Source organism: Conger conger, chromosome 7 (assembly GCF_963514075.1).
Source record: "Conger conger chromosome 7, fConCon1.1, whole genome shotgun sequence".
In the NCBI taxonomy this organism is placed as follows: Eukaryota; Metazoa; Chordata; class Actinopteri; order Anguilliformes; family Congridae; genus Conger; species Conger conger.
The window spans coordinates 3,260,274-3,278,747 of record NC_083766.1 but is presented as its reverse complement, the minus strand read 5'-3'; the positions used below and the strand labels follow the sequence as shown (position 1 = coordinate 3,278,747).

General features: G+C 39.5%; 1 protein-coding gene across 1 annotated transcript; it reads right to left on the bottom strand.

The window, feature by feature from the left end:
* Positions 1–493: 493 nt before the first annotated feature.
* On the bottom strand, positions 494–12,973 carry pitx1 (paired-like homeodomain 1). The gene is made up of 5 exons (XM_061249772.1): positions 12,875–12,973; positions 11,266–11,320; positions 4,633–4,782; positions 2,916–3,118; positions 494–1,042 (listed from the first exon to the last, which is right to left on the bottom strand). The coding sequence occupies exons 2-5, from the start codon at positions 11,309–11,311 to the stop codon at positions 494–496; spliced, it is 948 nt and encodes a 315-aa protein (XP_061105756.1). The 5' UTR covers positions 11,312–11,320; positions 12,875–12,973.
* Positions 12,974–18,474: the final 5,501 nt, after the last annotated feature.

Here is an 18,474-nt window from a genome sequence, read left to right as displayed (position 1 = left end):
AGGAGCAGTATACAGGTTTACATACAACTAGACCTATCAGAAATCTTCTTTTACCGCTGTCTGAAATCCCATTACGTTTCGGTCATTTTCATTAATTTCGCCCGATCCACCAACCAAAGTAACTTTCAAATAAGTCTTCAAAGCAAGCAAAAGCGAAAATGCGCACTTGTTCCTTTCTCTGTTTCGTATGTACAATGCTGCAGCGACTCAAATGTCTTCATCGCCACGAAATCCAAAAAAACATGGATACTTAAATTGTTGTGCAAGTAAGTAATTGCTGTGCATAAGTAAACACAAACAACCCGCATACTCCATTTTGAACACGATTGCAACGAATCCAGTTTTGTTTAGTTGTTTTCGTTGTTGTTACCGTTGCCGTTGTTGTTGTTGTTGTTGTTGTTGTTGTATTTTTATTTTTATTTTTTTATTTTTTTTGTTTTGCACCACCGTTTGCGAGTCCATATGTCCAAAAGGAAAATGACTGACTAGTTCGTCAACTGTTGTACTGACAGGCGTTTAAGCTGGAGCCAGGGCTTTGCAGCCCACTGTATCCAAACGTCGGGTGCTGCTTAGATTTCAGTCTGAGGGTCGCCAGGCTTGAATTACAAGTGTCTCTGTACACACTGTAAGGGCCGCCCGGAGGCCCGTAGGGACAAGTGGACGGAGACATGGCCGAGTTGATGGACGAGCTGCTAATACCGTTCAGGTTACTGATGTTGTTCAACCCGGAAGCGGGCATGCCCGGCACGGCGCCGTGTCCCATGCCGGACGCCATGCTCATTGAGGAGATGGAGCTCGGGGCTGAGAACATGGACTGGGACGTGAGCGGGCTCATCGAGTTGAAGAAAGTAAAGTTCTTGGTCGACAGCGGGGCCGGCGTCAGGCCCTTGTTGGTCCAGTTGTTGTACGTGTAGGCCGGGTACATGTCCTCGTACGGCTGCATCAGGCCGCTGAACTGGGGCAGGTAGCTGTTCTTGCACAAGTCCATCTGCTGATTGCGCTCGCGCTTCCTCCATTTGGCCCTGCGATTTTTAAACCACACCTATAAAACAAACAAAATGGGAAGGATGCATAAGAAACCGATTATTAGTATTAGTATTAGTAGTATTATTCGTTAGCATTAATAGTATTGTTTTGTCCTATGCATACAGTAGCAGCATCAACAGCAGTAATAGTTGTAATACTTTTAATAATTGTAATAATCGTCAGTCTAGTCATGTTTATAATTATTAGGCATATTATCATGTTGGTTTAAGACTCATTAGGATAGGCCTCTTCAGTAAAATCACGAAGCGCTGCACGACATAATGACAAATATCGTGTTTTTTTAATAAACACGATATGATGATAGGCAATGATTGGTGCTTAAATGGGCATTGTATTCCACTGATTTTTTATTAACTGATTTTTAGAGGGGTTATTATGTGCAATAGTCTGTGTAAAGAAACACTCTGACTGTGTCCTGCTATGCGTGGGAACCTTAAACCTTGTGATTTACGGCCCGCACCTTTTTGCGTAAAATATAAGCCTACATTATATTTGGAAGGCCGCAGTATCTCGCGCACGCAGGTGTTTCTCTGCCCTGGAAGATGAAATGCCGCCATTTTGACTCGTTGTAAAAGAACCACAGCTTCCGATCGAGGTCCTGCTTTCTTTTTATTGTGGGGAAAACTAAGCTCGCTGATGGCTAAATGAAAAACCGAGCGCCACAAGACAGGGAACAGGGAAAAGCAAAAGCGGCTGTATTAACTGCACGCGCATCTATCCAATATGGTGCCGAATACCCCCCACCCCCCACAGGGGTGTGTGCATGTTTCATTTATTCGTCACATGTAGACATTTATCCTAATTTACCTTAAATTTGTTTCGCACGATTACCAACGTGGATCACAAACGGTAGCGCTATTTGACATTTCTATTAAAACAAAAGGCCTAATTCCTAAAGCTTTTTAAAGCTATTTTGACAACCGTGGGTCTATAAATCACCGCCAGGTCAGAGAGCGGCGCTACGCGATTGAATAATTTATTTTGAACGAACTGTTTCTCAACATGGCTGTTGGCTTTTCAAACGAAAATAAAACACAGTTTATGCCTATTTATGCATTTGAAAATTTCTACGTAAGGAATGCGTTTCCAAAAAAAAAAAAAAGGAAAGAAAAACTACATAGCAACACTCTTTGTGACAATAAAACACGAAAGTACATTTCTATTAAAATAACATGACTGAAGGCCGTCGCCATTCCGCACGCTATTGAATGGAATGGAGTCATTTTAAATAACCTATTTACTTATATTGAGGATTACCAGCAAAAATAGTGGGAAGTAGGCCTTCACACCTAAAGGTGTACAAATAATCAGGGACATGTAATGGAATAAGTGAACCGCGATATCCATTTGGAGAGAGTTTAGTCCTAGTTGGATGACTGACCTTTTAGTCAGTGACCTAGATTATGTCGTCCTCATAACTTAAGTGAAATCGCTCGGTTTTATATATTCTTGCTCCATATCCACCTATCCAGACCCTCTGGCTTTAAAGTGTAGAATAAACGGGTGGTTTCAGCAGTCTACAAATCCCACAAGGGCTTCAAAAAATTAAACGATAATTGGTAACATAATTTGGTGTTTGGACAAGGTTAAATTCGTAATTAACATTTTCCAAGTAAATTACAAACTGAAAACAACCCATAGCAGCTAGTGACAATATTTCTTTCGCCTCCATTTTCCCTCGGTCAGTTCGCCAGTTATTTTCATAATCGTAAAATACAGACAAATTCGCCGTTGTGAAAACGTAATCGTACTGAATCATCTAGGTGTACGAGATAATCCGTCAAAGCATAATAGACGACGTGATAGACGAGGCGTCGCCCGACCGAATGTTGAAAGAATCGGCTCGTGAGTTTGGTCCCCTTTCTCACCCGCACTCTGGCCTCGGTGAGGTTGGTCCACACCGCTATCTCCTCCCTCGTGCTCATGTCGGGGTAGCGGTTGCGCTGGAAGGTGGCCTCCAGCTCCTGCAGCTGCTGGCTGGTGAAGTGGGTGCGCTGCCGTCTCTGCTTTTTCTTTTTCGGGTCGTCGGCGTTTCCGTCGTCACTTCGGTGCTCCACACTCCTTTCCTTTTCTGGAGACGCGACAGACACACACACACACACACGCGTTTCTGCATCCGCTGCGTTTTCAGAGCCCACTGCATTGTTCACCGAATCTGCGTCCGCGCGGCCGCATTCCACTTAAAACGGAGACAGATATGACCTTTTAGTAAATACGCAATCCCCATTTACCCAACCACAATTTTCCACACTGACACAGATTTCACAATTAAATGGCGCCCACCGCAATGTTTAATTTTAAAGATCCAAAAATAGGGACTTTATCTTCCCGTTGACGGCGCAGACGTAATATGTACACTGTGATAGCTTGTGATTGTCAGGGAAATGTGTTGTTAGAGAGGACATGCGTCTGGCAACAAAGACCATCCAGTTTGGCGCAATTGCGTCACGAAGTTAAAAGCTGCTACAGACCTAGTCATCACGTGCTTTCGACTGGTTAAATATCAACCGGCCTACAGGCCCCGGGTCCGGCGTTAATTCATTGCTCATTTGCCGAAGCTCGACTTTGACAAGATTCTTAACTTCTCATGGCGAATGCTATGCATTGGCAGGAGATTTAAACAATATTGTACAAGACATAGCATATGCCAAGGGTATGCGGTCCACTCTTGCAGCCAAAAAAAGGTACACTGAAAATATTTTTATAAGAAACCCAAGACCTCAATGTAAAAGCACGACTAAGTCCAACGTCAGATTACTATGACTAGCTTATATAAATTATAACATGCTGTAGGCTATGCTATTGCACGTCTTTTGTTTATTTAATTATGCTATTTTTTTAAATCAACGCAACACAACTCCAATGGTGTGTATCTGTAAAACTATCCTATATCTTTAAGAGAAAGTTTCTAATCAAAACACAAGCACTATAGGCTTCTTATTAAAATGAGAAATGAGTAAAAAAAAAAAAAAACTTTACACACTGGAACATTATAGCTGGTTTTATCTGCACGGAAACCATATTGTCCAGGAAATATCAATGCGTAAATGTTAAATGTTGATTCGCATTTGAGGTTTAAAATATGTGCAAAATATAATATATATTATTCATAATTTTTTTAATCATATAATTATTATAAATACTTTCAATATTAATTAACAGATATAAAACAGCATTTTATAATCAGACAACTGTCTACAACTGAAAAACATTGGCTATATTAAAAAACAGCGCATTGACGAATTATGAGAAATTCCTGTAATTTACAGTTTACACCTCATCTCTTTCAATTCTGTTTCCCAACACATCTCAAATCAATAAACATATTAAAGCTTCAAAGTAACTATATTCAGACATAAACCTTTAAAAATGGCACACATAAGCTGCAAGTGACAGCGCAGTGGACTATATTCTGAAGAAGGGCTATCACCGCGGCCTTTCCCACTGTCTTGAAACTATCACTTGAGCATGTCTTTACAACAAAAACTATCAAACATTCTACCGTATTATCGGGCAAAGATATAGTAAATACATTAATGAAAGAAAATGTATTTAGCATTTCTGTCCTGTTTTTTGTGTGTGTACCTGCTATTTCTGTATCGGATGATTCGCTGCTTGAATTCTCTAATGTTTCTCGCGTGCTGCTCGAAGTTCTCGGCACGTGAAAGGTCGAGGCCATGTCGCGCGTCGGCTGGGGTCTCGCGGTCTCGGGGATTCTGTCCAAATTCATTCCACCTTAAAGAGAATGATGCTGTATTAAGTATGCAACCAGCCCTCCAACTGCCGACTTCTCCAATATGTCTTTCTTCAGGTATTCCTTTTGAGCAAAAACAATTTGTGTGAGAAAAATGGTCGCCTAAGAAATCGGGTTGCAGGCTTTTGTGCTGTCAGATTTCCACAGGATTTGCCTTTGGTATGGCCCTCTCTTGCGCGGCCGTGCTAAGGCGTACGCTTTCGGTTTCCCCCCCCTGAAGGGAATGCAGTCAGCATGATCGAATGGAAAGGTCCGCGTTAGAACCACGGGTGGATCCACCCATACCCTCCACTGAACCTCCCCGATCTCTGGAGGAGTCCCACCCACAAAGTACGCTCGGCCTAATCTGTCTGCAGGCAAAGAGTACTTTCAGGATTTGTCTCTGGGGAACAGCCGAGGCCACGCCGCTTTAAGTTGCACTGGAAACCTCGGAAGAAAATGGGCCCTTTATTCGGGCATGTTTGAAATAGACCTGTACGAAGTGCTCTGGGCAGCTGGGTGTGCTTGTATACACACGCACACAATGTATATGTCGGATGTGAACTGAGCTGAATAAACACTTGCCATAAGTCGGCCATGTTACGTTTCGCCACCAACACAATCAGGTAAAATATAGAAATCCATACCAAAGTTTATGTTCATGAAAGTAAGGCATATACGCGGCCGAGAAGCGCCCTATCAGTTAATGTGTGCGGATACTTTTTCACCGTGTCATTTTAAACGAACTCGTATGCTGCGCACTCACACACTCGTATCAACAATCTTAGAACTCTTTTGTGAATCTTAGAATCAATCTTCGAGTCGCGGAACTAATGAAAAGTGTGCACCTGCGTACATGTGTGACTGCGCGCGAGATTGACAAGCATTATCGTGCTAAAACCACTTTAAGCAAGTGTAGGCCTCTCCTGTACCGCTAAATTATATATTATTTATTCACATTGCCCTGCTATTTTAGAATAAGGCGTCATTCTGAATGTGGCGAGTAGTGCCTTTTTTATGAGAACAATACAATTATAGGAACAAAGATAAAGGCATCTTCAGGCCTATATTAATTAAATATATATTAAAAGTATGTTTCGGAAAAAAAAAACATTTCTGTAAGATATAAAGCCAATAAGACAATTGTTTTTAGTAGGCCTTCTTTTAGGCCTGTATCATTTAGCCTACAAAACATTTATTATAGTTAACATATCATTATCTTGTGGAATGTTTTTATGTCAATGCATTGTAAAGTTTCCTTCTGGTAGTAATTTGATATTCCGACAAAATACGCCAAAACGGAGGCTGGCCGGGAGAATAAATGTGCATTACTGTAAAACAGACCGTTTTCCATAACTGATAAAGTGACTATTCTTTGCGCGAAAATTATGTATACTATTTATCAAGGTCCCTTATGGTCCGATTATGAATGAATCGAACAAGTTAATTCATTTTTTAAGGTGACGGTATTACATATTATCTGCACATGATGACATCACACATTGTCCTCTAAATTGATTCAATAGTCATTTGTTAGATGATCACTATACATGTTTTTCGCACCAAAATAAATTAGACCAGTAAATTAGCACAGCAAATAATTGGCCGAATTTTTTGTTGCAAAACTTTCTTTCGGTGGCATCCTATGATAGCTTCGTTAAAATGTCAATTTAATATTTTCTGTAGCCTTTTAAACGTCTGATTTTTTATTTATTGTAAAAAACCATTTGAAATAATTAGTTTCGTTCTCTCGGCCTCCTCCCCCTCACCCTCCTACTGCTTCAACTACTAACTAACGCACAGCTAAATGTCCAGTGTTAAATCAACTCCGAAAGAGCTAATCTTACGCTAACAGTGTCAATTGGTAAACAGCAGTGCAACAATTGGACTCTAGAGTTGAATTAGTAGTACCAGTGGTAAGAACAATAACAGTAACAGCATTATTTATTTATTGATCTGTAGCTCTTCAGTATAAATCAACTAATCCACGTTGCATAGGATTTAAGAATAGTAGTAGTCTACTTATACATTATTATATTATTACCTGCTAATCTATTCCAAACTAATTTGTACATTTTACTGTTTACATTTCTGTATTAACTGTTTAAAGCTTTGCATTTGATTGTTCTACCACGTTAATATCCTGCATATTGACTTCTAGTCAATGAATGAAAATAAATATGAAAACATCATGAAACATTTTTTAAGGTATTTCTTTTCATTTGAAAATCAGAAGTGATCTCATAATTTCTGTCTCGCCTCTCAGACAAATTATCATTGAAATAGAACGAGAATTTCTCGGGAGGGTGTGAAATATGGGCCGATAAAACATGGCGGATGTCAGGTATTCGAGTGAAGTTTTGCTGTGTTGTTACGCTTTAATTCAGTGTTAATCAGTTTCCCCCCAGCGCGATCTCACACCAGGTTCATCTGTAATATAGCGCCGCCTGGTGGTGAAAAATTACTTGCCGGATACAAAATAAGTCACACTCATTTCAAGTATTTTACAAAAACAGGTCGGAAGAACGCAACCTCTCCCATACGGCCTTTATACTAAAATCAACTCAAAACTAAATCAACTAAAAAATGGACCAACACATCCTAGCGTCAAGCTATTATTAAAATAATGACAGGGGACTTGTTAATTCCATACTTAAAATTGACGTTGTCTGTCATTGCATTTAATTTAATTTGTCTTAATTTGTCAATTTGTGAGCAAAATTGTTTTGCATAATACAAAAGTTGGCATATTTTTTAACCCCTTAAGTATCGCACCATTTTCTTAACGCAAGCTTGAAAATGACATACCCAAAATAAAACGGTTACTATTGTTGAACCCCTTTTGACTACAAGCATAATCCTGGATTCTTCTGAAAGGTAACCCTTTGGGGTTTGTTTTCCAAGAGTCAGAATGACTCTACATTTTACTGAAACCAAAGTTACAGAATCTCAAACACGGTGGAAGTGGAAGCTTTTTTTTTCCCTCACAGGAAATATTTTCTGTATTTGAGTGGATATAGATTGTTATTATTAGAAACTATAATGCATTTGGTTCGCCGGACCCTTGCCGTGAAAAGGACACTGACATTACCTTGATTCGTGTATTCTGTGGATTTCTAAAACGCTTGTTTTGCCACCCAATGTCACAACATTAGGAACTGTTATCGCTAAAGCAATCACTTAAAATATCTTATACAGATAGAACCGTGAGTTGTAATGCTTTGGAACGGCATATCCTGGTACCTTAGTGATTGAAACTTGCACCATGAAGAAATCAATGAATGCTAAAGAACCCCACACCGCAGCCCCGGGCAGGCCCGTGAGACTTTAAGGCTAAGCCGTTCAAAAAACTCTTCCAGTTTCGCTGGCCATGGACTTTTTAAATGTTAGTTATTTTCGGAATAAAATGTACCCGTGAAATCATTTCAATTTAATCCCAATACTCAATGCGTTCAATGTAGCAAATAAATGTAGGCTATGCCTCAGAGTACAGAAGCTGTAGGGAATAATGCGCGCCATATAAAGACCGCAATAATAGGCCAACTGATTATTATCATTGTTAATTCCCACAAGGGCTCGCAGTTATAAACCAGGATCGGGTGTTCTGCTCTGCAATTTATTTTTTAACGTTTGGCTCTAACAGTATAGAATAAACGAACGAATTGCTGGCGTCTCATGCACACGTCGTCCCTGGCGCACGCTTTCGCTCTGCCTACCGCCTGTCGCGTCGCGAGGCATGTCACAGGCGCCGGTCCTAAGAGGCATTTTGGGTCACTTATGATATTTAACTTTTGACACGGGACCTCGCCAAACCGGTACCGCTCCTTTTACGCCCCATTCAAGCAGCACGACAGTTGTGCAACCTCTCCAAAATGACAATTTCCCCCCTTCATATTGTTTTACGGCAATGTAATATAATATTCTTCAAACAACAGCTATATTGTTCTTTTCCACAGCACGCCTCGCCAATAGGACACGCTGGATCGGGGAGCGCGCGCTAAGCTCGCGCGCAGTTGGTTCGCAGACGTTGGTTCTTCGCAGATGTGACTAATCTAAAAATAGGCGCTACTTCATGAATTTGAATTGTCTACATTAAACAAAGATGTTCATTTGTTTTGGCTTGGTTTTATTTGCACACCCGCGGAGAGTTGATAAAAATTGCATTAACGTTGTATTTTTATGGGGTAGAGTAGCCTACGCTACAGCTTAAATAAGTTAGCGTGAAAGTTTAAATGCAGGTAAACATTTTTTGAAACAAGTTTCAGTTCAAGTTGTTCGATTATACATTAGCAGTTAAATGGTCATGTGAGCGCAGTGCGTGCCAGAAACCTTTTGAACTACGAGTCTTTTTGAACTATAAAAATCCCCCCCATATGAACAAGTGACCACTGGGAGTCGGAAAACGACTTTATGAATTTTGGAAGAGAAGAGAGACAGACACTGTGATTTAAATGTTATCTTTAACTGAACTGTATCGGCCTAGTTTTTCTTTTTGCAATCGTTAGTTTACAGCACATATTTTGTTAGGGCATTCTAACAACAAAGGTTACGTTGTTTTAATTCGGCTCCACAAAACCAGAAAATATTGTTTGTTTTAGACATGAGGCTACAGTTGCAGTAATCCTTAATACAATATGCATATGCATTGGAAGAAAATATTTCACCTGTCAAAAAGACGCCCCAGGCCTTTGATGTAAAACATTTCATAACAACAACTCTCTGTATCGTGGCGGAACTCCAGCGCGTTGTTGCTCTGACAATTTAGTCATGGCGGGTGACAAACGTGTCGCCTGTTTATGCAGAATGAAGATCATGCGATAAAATGATGACAGACACACATTTCTGATGTGATTATTTGTTGGCCCCAAAGGAGCATTAACCGAAATAAACCGTAGGAAGGATCTAGAACAATGATGTGCCTTCTTTTGACGCCCTTTAAGTGGAGGTGAACCCGCCCGGGCGTGCTCGTGCGCAACAAGGGCCTCTTGACGCGGTAAAGATGCCCGAGTTCGCGAACCAGAGTCGGTAATGCGCTTGCGCCATCGCGGTGACCAGGCAGGCCGCAGCTGATTCAGAGGCAAATACCTAACAGGTGGTAACGCTAACGTCGGCGCTCTTCGCCAGCTTGACCGCCTCGCCTGACAAGTGTTTGCATTACAGTGACAAGGGCTGAGAACGCGCGAGTGCGCATTAGTCGCGAGCTTTATGGTAGAGATCTTTCCTGGGTTTGTGCTCCACAGTAGAAAGCCGGGAAAAGTGATTTGAGATGACGGTTAGTTTGCCACTTAACTGTCAAATAAGGGATGTAGACGTATCTATATGTCCAGACTAGGGAAAATAAAAGTCATAATGTACTACACACGATGATCAATAGCTTTGGCGCTGTTTAACTACGGAGGCCTGCCATTTCCTTTTCAGGGCCATATTGTATACACAGGTTGGGCAGGGTTGACCCCGGCTGAGAGTGGTTAATGCACCAGTGATATATTCTTATAACAAAGACGGTTTGGAGCAAAACATGCGAAAGATGAAATTAGAAATATGGCGATTTGTTAACATGGACGCGACTGCTTGACGACTGTTTGTCCGAATCGCTGTTAGCCTATAAGGCAAATTTCCATTTGACGCAATGTATTCTTTTTTTGCTTCCATTTTTCACCCTATCACAAAGTTAACGCAGCAAACACAGGAAAAACTTCGAGCTTCGTGTGAACCTAAATCGAACTTATAGAATAACCCGATGACTGTAACATGGTGGAACATGGTAGTAATACACAAATGTCACACAAAAACGTGTGCCATACAAAGAGAAACAAGAAAAAAAAAAAATTAATTCGGCTATGTCTCTAGGTGCATTTTAAATGGCTACCATACCGTACCATGTAACGTTATTTCACTATATACTGCAATGGCTGGTTACAGACATAGGTAGACAGAAAGCACAATTGAGCATTTTACATTTATGACACAGTTAGGCCTGGATATCACTTTATCTGACATATATATAAGTGCAGTGTTAAATCCACTCCGCCCGGCCCAAGACAATATGTTGGACGTTTTGTTTAATAATGAATAATCAGTTTCTATGGAACAGCATCGCCTAAACTAAAAACAATTATTTGGTTTCATTTGAAAAATGGATTTAACAATATCTGAACACACTGTACATTATATAGAGCAGACGGAATGTACACTGACAATTACTTTTCTTTTCTGTACGATCTTAACGTGTTAACATTTGAACGGGTTACTCCAATATTTTACCGAAATTAACATCAGCCTAAATTACCAACAGTTATTCCACAAAGTAACAACTCATTCCATTTTGACTGACTTTTGCAGCTGGCAAAATGGATAAAGAAAAAAAATATATAAACATAGCTGTCTTATAGTTCGGCCTAGACACGTTTGAAAGATACGCTACAGAGCAATTGAAACAGAACAACAAGTTAAACAAAAAGAAAAATAGAGACATGCTATATTACCTGGATCTCCGCAAGAGATTACATTCTTGGACAAATTAAGTTCCATTCCAAATGCCTGGAAAACAAAAGAGTTTCAAGTTAGCAAAACTGTAGTTCTGTAATTGCAGAAATCCGGAAGCTTAAGACAATAAGCCTCACGATGATTCCAATTAAGATAGGCACGCTTCATAATGAATGCATTGACAATCACAATCAGTGACAAGAAAACTAACTTCAGGAAACGTAAGGTACACGTTTTAAGAAATACACAAGTAAAGGCTCAAGCGCAAGCCGGTGATGCAAATGTAATATTTTATAGGCCTGCTTTTCGTTTTCAGAAGTCTATAATTTCTTACATTTTTAATAGCTAGGCTACTAAATATAGCAACCGAGAAAGGGGCCTGTTGGTGGTTTTTTAAAAATGCACTAATTCTGTGATTAAATTGTTTGATTTCAGGGGCGACTGACCTTAACTTTAACTGTGTTAGCTTTAGTTTTAAGACAGTTCGAATCAATCTCTTGGAGCAGGCCAAAAGTTTATCGTTATCGTAATATATTCGCATAACCTCTCTTATCTTTAGGAATCCCTCGGCTTGTTTTATGTCCTCAATAAATCGTGACTGAACGCCCAGCTCCTTGTTTCACACACACACACACACACACACACACACACACACACACACACACACACACACACTCACACACACACACACACACACACACACACGCGCGCGCGCGAGATGTGTTCACTTGTCCAATCGGCCTTCGCCACTTGACATTTGACGTCGAAAACATGGTTGTTTCGTGGCACTCAAAATATACAAGCCTTATGTTTTGAAGTATATTGTTATTTGCGCCACGGTTATCGACGTAATATCTCCCCCTGTTCATACAGACACGCGAAATTCCAAATTTCTGTCATTTCCCCACTATTCCTCCTGTATTATTGTATAGATTATCTCTACCCTTTACCCTTACTGAACGAATGTTGGACACATACTATCTAACTCGATAAGACAGAACATATACATATAAAGTCACTTGCATATGCATATAATGCATTTAATAGTGTTACTTAAACATTAATGCTGCTATTATACATGGTGATAGAACATGGTAATTATTTAATGCATGGCAACCAACACCTTTCCTCCGCCTCTCCTACTCTCGGCATCCTACACACACGCGTATCAAGTTCGCTTTTCTGTAAATACAAATGCATTTAACTCAACCAAACAAACCAAATATGAGTACTTGCGTAGGAGGAGCAATAGGCTACTGCTAGTGATATCGTGTAAGAACAAAAAAACAAAACAAAACATGCGTCTCAAGAAGTGTACATTGTCTACTCGTGTGAAAGCTATCATACGAAAGCTACGATGCTGCCGTTATCGTGTTTAATCTATTGGGCGAGAAAAACTATAATTTCCTTCCAAGTACTCTCTTGAGTTCTGCTGACAACGTCTTCTATTAAATACACCTCTGTATCCTCTGGCTGATAAAACACATATCTTCCTACCAAGCACACGTTTTTGTATAGGCTGCGGTCTTTCTTGCATGTGAAGTAGCTACACACACACACTGTCGATTATCTCTATCTGTGGCAGTTGGCGAAAAGGCACTCACTCACCAGTTCGTTTCCAGCACAGACAAAGGACTTTAGAATATTATGTTTTCTCCATGCAGGTGTAAAAAATAGATCCAGTGTGCAGGTATTTGGTTCGGTATATGCCGTGTCGAACTCAGAACAGTGATGAATTCCCTGCGTCGCTCGGGGTTTTCTTCGGGAGCTGTCTCTCGCGCTCTGGTGACGTCACTCGGGCTTAGCCCCAGTTGCCGCTCGTATATCGCACGAGAATATATTATAGGTGGATATGCGGAGCTATTGGCCCTCTCCAACGTTAGACAAAATCGAAGCACACAGCTTCCAATGTTCGGTATTTGTTTTTATCCCATACGCTATCAATAAGCATTGTTAGACAAATGACTATATTTGTGTACTATCGTACATTACACATGCATTAGGTCGTGTTATTGGCGATGGTTTATAAAACACAGAAGATGTAAGGAACAGGACAAGACGGCCTAAGCAAGGAAAAAAGTGTTAATAACTATATTAATGACTATATGAACAGACTTGTCATCCATGGTCAGACAGGGTCCACCGTTCTTTTTCCAATTGAGACCCCTTTTCCATTCTTCTGAAATGACTTCATTTTCACGCAAAGCAAAAATATCACAGTTGAAAACTGCCACTGTATTTGCGCCAAGTCATGCAATTATACAAAAAACTGTTATTATTTTATAGATGTGTTGATAGAGGGTATATTTGTATATGTATAATCGCATGGCCAATAACATTGGTGGTGAAGCACCAATTACCATTTTTACTGATATTTTTGGAAAAAGAATAGTCAACGCGTGATCTAAAAAAACAATATTAGATTAGACGGTCAAAAACAATTTTGTACAAATAATAAAACTGAGCAGAAAAAAATAATTATCAGATGGACCTATTTTCTCTGTCACTTACCATGTTCGAAAAAAAGTAAATAAAGTTAAAACTCAAATTCGTTAGTATATTGTTTTTCAACTGAGGAACTAAATGCGATGTCTGCCCTCGGAAATTACACTCCGTCATTTGTGTGTTTTAACCGTGCGTCTTTCTGTGTTCTGCTGCATTTGTAAACTGTGTTAAAATAACACGAACTTACTGTTAACGCATAGTAGGCTAAAGCAAATAAAGGCAATATAATTCAGTCTCCGTCGAGACATATTCATTTTAGTTTGAAAAGGAGAATGAAAACCCACGATCGCATCATTCAGATGTGGAGTGTCAAGTGTGTTGTCAAGGGTGTTCAGTATTAGAGTAGAATAAATAAAATGATTGTATTAAATGCCATATCACTGATTAATTATGTACACAAATAACATTTCATGCCGGAAATCAATGTGAATAGGAACAACAGCCATTTGCCGTAGATTTAACCACAAACAAACCCCTAGTATTTATCATTGACCGTAACAAACTGTACACTTTCAAGAAATGTTTTTAATTTTGTTTTTTTAGTTTTGCATTTAAAAAAACATTATGTGGGCAGAATATACGTCAAAACAATGTAACGTTAAAAGGATGCACTCATGTCTTTAAATGTGTTTTACGGAAAATAAGTTTAAAGCGAATGTAGGCGACGGAAAATGTTAAATAAATAATATCTGATAGTGACTAGAAATAGTCCTCATACATGGGACATCATGAAATTATAAAATAAAACATGAAATGTTATTTAGGCTAGTTTTCAATTAACGGGACATTTCACATTCCAGTTAATCAACAAATCCTTCATACTTGTTCATACTTGTTGTAAATTTAGATGGGTTAATTAGACAAATTAAGATTTGAGATTGGGAGAAATGGCAAGGATCAGAAATGCGTGGATCTTCAGGTCCGGACGAAGGTGATGTTCTCTCGTACTTTAACCTTTAATTAGGCTATCTAACTTTTCACAGAACATGTTTAGCCGATGTATAAAGTAACGAGCTTAATACGCTTTTAAATAATGTTAAATAATGTTAAAACATCTTTCAAATGTCAGGATATTATTGTGCCATTATATTTACAATATTGGTAATAGTTTCGTAAAATAAATGACATTCGGTCCGCCCATCTTGCTTGTCTTTGTGTTGTGTTGTGTTGTGTTGTATATATCTTTTAACTGCATCAGTAGCCTACGTCTGAAAATGTGACCTTTTTGTTATTTAGAAGTTGGAGTGATTTTGTCTGCAGGGCAAGACATGACAATTGCCATGTTGAAATCGAATTTTAACTTGTGAAATTGACGATGGATATCTTTTGAATGCCATTTATTTGGACAGACGAATATATCGGCTGTGTTTTTAAAACCACTCGTCCGTGGTGTCTCAAAAGCCTCTTCGTCATCACTTTAGCCTGAGGATTAAGAAAACTGTCTGCATGTGGAAATATGGAAAACTGGGCTGAACCGAATATTGAGAATTATTTATTTAGCCTACACTTCATTCAGAATAATTTAGGTTTGTTAAACGGATCACTTCCCCGCACTTGAGAAAGAGAGAAACAAATTGTTTCAATACCAACGATAGCTTTTTTGCAGATGAATTTAATTTCAGTGTCTTTTTTTATTTTTAAATAAGATTTTATTTTCACGTCAAATAGCTAAACAATGTATCCTAGAATTATTGTTGTTTGTTTTTTTTTTCAAATCCATAATAAAACGTTTTCCTGCCGTAAGCTTATTGAAACCGTCATGGCAAAGAAACTAATGCATCTGCTGGAAACAAACATGAAATTGCCAATGTGAGTATTTTCATTTGTTGATCATTTTCTCCCAAAAAAGTGCAACCTTTTACGAAAAAAGAGCAGGATACACGCAGGTTCGTCGAGCTTGTAACATAAGGCAATTTAGTGAAACTAAAACTGGATGATGTTGTCTTTTGATTAACCGTTCTTACATGCTTACATATTTCTCACTGCGAAGTCGGGTTTTCCATTTACTAGATACTATGACGAACACATCTTGTGGAAAAAGACATTTCAAACTGCAAGCCAGGCGCACCTAGGGCGCGTAATGTGTGTAATCAGTATTTTTACGCGACGAAATAGGTCAACAATGTGGCATCACCATGGTGTTTATGCAAACGTAGTTTATTGCAAAAATAAGCAAATAAATTGAAAAACAGCAACAAATAAAAAAGGCTATTTTATCCATCTACTTTTTTCCCATAGAACTCCACGGTAAAATTGGGACCATGTGCAATCTATAAGAGTTGATTTAACACCGAGCATTTTACCGTGTATCTACGGAATTAAGCACAGAGCTCACTGGATGAAAACTAGGCCTGTATCCCAGGAGTTCAACAGGACAATTCTCTCCTAGGGCTTCTCTCGTTCCTCTGGGAAGGCGAATTTAATTTCCCAAAAACGCCTCGCTCACCTATTCACTCTTTTGTAGGTAAGGCCGGAGACCTGAGCAGGAAATTGGGTTTCTTTAACCGTAAGGACGAGCAGGCATTGGCCGTCTCCCCGCGGGATAAGCCGGGTCTTAGTGCGACCAGGCAGGCTCCGGGCCTTGACTTTATCAGCGCGTGAGTGCTTACCTCAAACACTTCACAGCATCACCTGTATGGACCGTCTCCCACGCTCTCCCGCATAATCGTTCTGGCGTTGCCTATTTACACTTGAATTTTGACAGCCTCGTCAAGATAACAGTTCTCAAGCCTCCTCGTGTAATGTGAAAGAAAAAAAAGAAAAAAAAACCCGAGCTATGTAAAGCCCTGTCATAATGATGTGGAGATGATTGGTACGCAGCTCATATCTGTTGCACGGGAAGGGAAATCTAGAGATTACAGTATCTTTACTGTTGTTCTTGTTCCGGATTATGCTTGTTCTTATGTTTTACAGTTCTTTAAAATGGAGAAAAAAATGAAACATTTTAAGGGATGGCCACACGGCGCGGGGTCATATAATAATTTGAAAATGCACTTCTGAACTCAGTCACATCGCAAAGTCAGTCCCCCCCCCCCCGGCGCAAAAAAAAAATTGCAATCATAACTAAACTTCACGGGGAGCCATCATGAATGGCTGTTGTTATTTATCTGCCCCGGTGCGTGTGTGCACACGTAATTCTGACCCGTGTGGATGCGTGTGAATGAAACTGCAGCCGACCAATCCTCGGGGTGTAATCACCTTTCCTGGGAGATATAAGATAAATACATTTCAGAATGATGACTCCCCTGACACAGGCCCGTAATTATGCAGTAAATGCTATAATTATGCAATGACTGGGAGTTAAGTGCTACCTCTACCGAGCTGCGGTGTCATTGTCTCCGCTCTCCAGTAAATAGAGGGGGGAATTACCGCTCTGGAGAGCCGGGAGATGACCGTCCTGCCTGTGTATTCATTTGTGATGGTTACCTGCACAGGTAAAAAAAAAAAAAAAAAAAAAAAACACTGGGCAGGTGATAGTTTGACTGGCCAGTCAACAACTGAAACCATTTTTCAGTGCAGGTGTTTGTGTGTGTGTGTGTGTGTGTGTGCATGTGCACGGAAGCATGTGTTTGTACATGTGTGTGTGTGTGTGTGTGTGTACTTTCTACCTGGAACAGCAGCTCATTTTACTTCAGTTCATGTTCCAGTTTTGTAAGGGTTCTGGGTTTTACTCAGTGCAGTTATCCAGCTAATTTAGTAATCATTCTCTGTGGGGTTTACTCAGTGCAGTTATCCAGCTAACTCAGTAATCCTGCTCTGTGGGTTTTACTCAGTGCAGTTATCCAGCTAACTCAGTAATCCTGCTTTGTGGGGTTTACTCAGTGCTGTTATCCAGCTAACTCAGTAATCCTGCTTCGTGATACAAGGGCCAGAATAACCTAGATTCTGTCTAGATTCCAGTCTTTGTCGGAAGGTTAAACACGCTTACATTTAGGTAATTAAGTTTAATTTACCTTCAATTTACCTTTAATTTTGCTACATTTTGCTAACTTGAAGCCAACATATTCATATTAAAATTAATGAAAATAAGTAACAACAGCATGTTTGTTTGTGAAAGATAACACATTCTGTACTAAATTAATAATTGGATTTACTTAATAAATGACAGAACTTGCACATGATATTATTTTGTGTGTGAGATTTCAACTGATTATCATACTGTGTGCAACCACTATCCATTATTTTATTTTCTAATTGTTTTTGAGTATCGCTGACCTTTTAAAAGCCATCGTGCCTGACATTGTTCGTGAAACATCCGTGTCACCACTTCCTGTTCACTCTAAAATTAATAATACTTAGGTCTTGTAAATTAATAACACTTAGATTTGGGGGTTTTAAAACAAAGAACACGAGTGCATTCTTCATCTGAAAAGACGCTATCGTTTCCTCGAGCCTCTCTGCTCGGACTGAGGTTTGCCATCTCAGTTTCTCAGTCCTCCTGTCCCGGTGTCCCAGAATGCTTTGCCCCCTATCCTCCACCTGCTTACCTGCAGGGAAAGGTGACTGGAGCACAGGATCAGTGTCAATGATTCTACTACTGCTACTGCCACTACTGCTACTACTACTAGTAATAATACTATTACTTCTGCTATAATAATAATAATAATAATAATAATAATAATAATAATAATAATAATAATAATAATGATAATAATAATAATAATAATAATAATAATAACAATGATAACAATAACGACAACAAC

Bases quoted from the DNA above. Each gene is read 5' to 3' on its own strand.
- pitx1 (XM_061249772.1), bottom strand. From the start codon at position 11,311: ATGGAACTTAATTTGTCCAAGAATGTAATCTCTTGCGGAGATCCAG. The intron at 4,783-11,265 runs GTAATATAGCAT...ATTCTCTTTAAG, and splicing joins AATCTCTTGCGGAGATCCAG to GTGGAATGAATTTGGACAGA. The intron at 1,043-2,915 runs GTGAGAAAGGGG...TTTGTTTTATAG, and splicing joins TCACCGAGGCCAGAGTGCGG to GTGTGGTTTAAAAATCGCAG.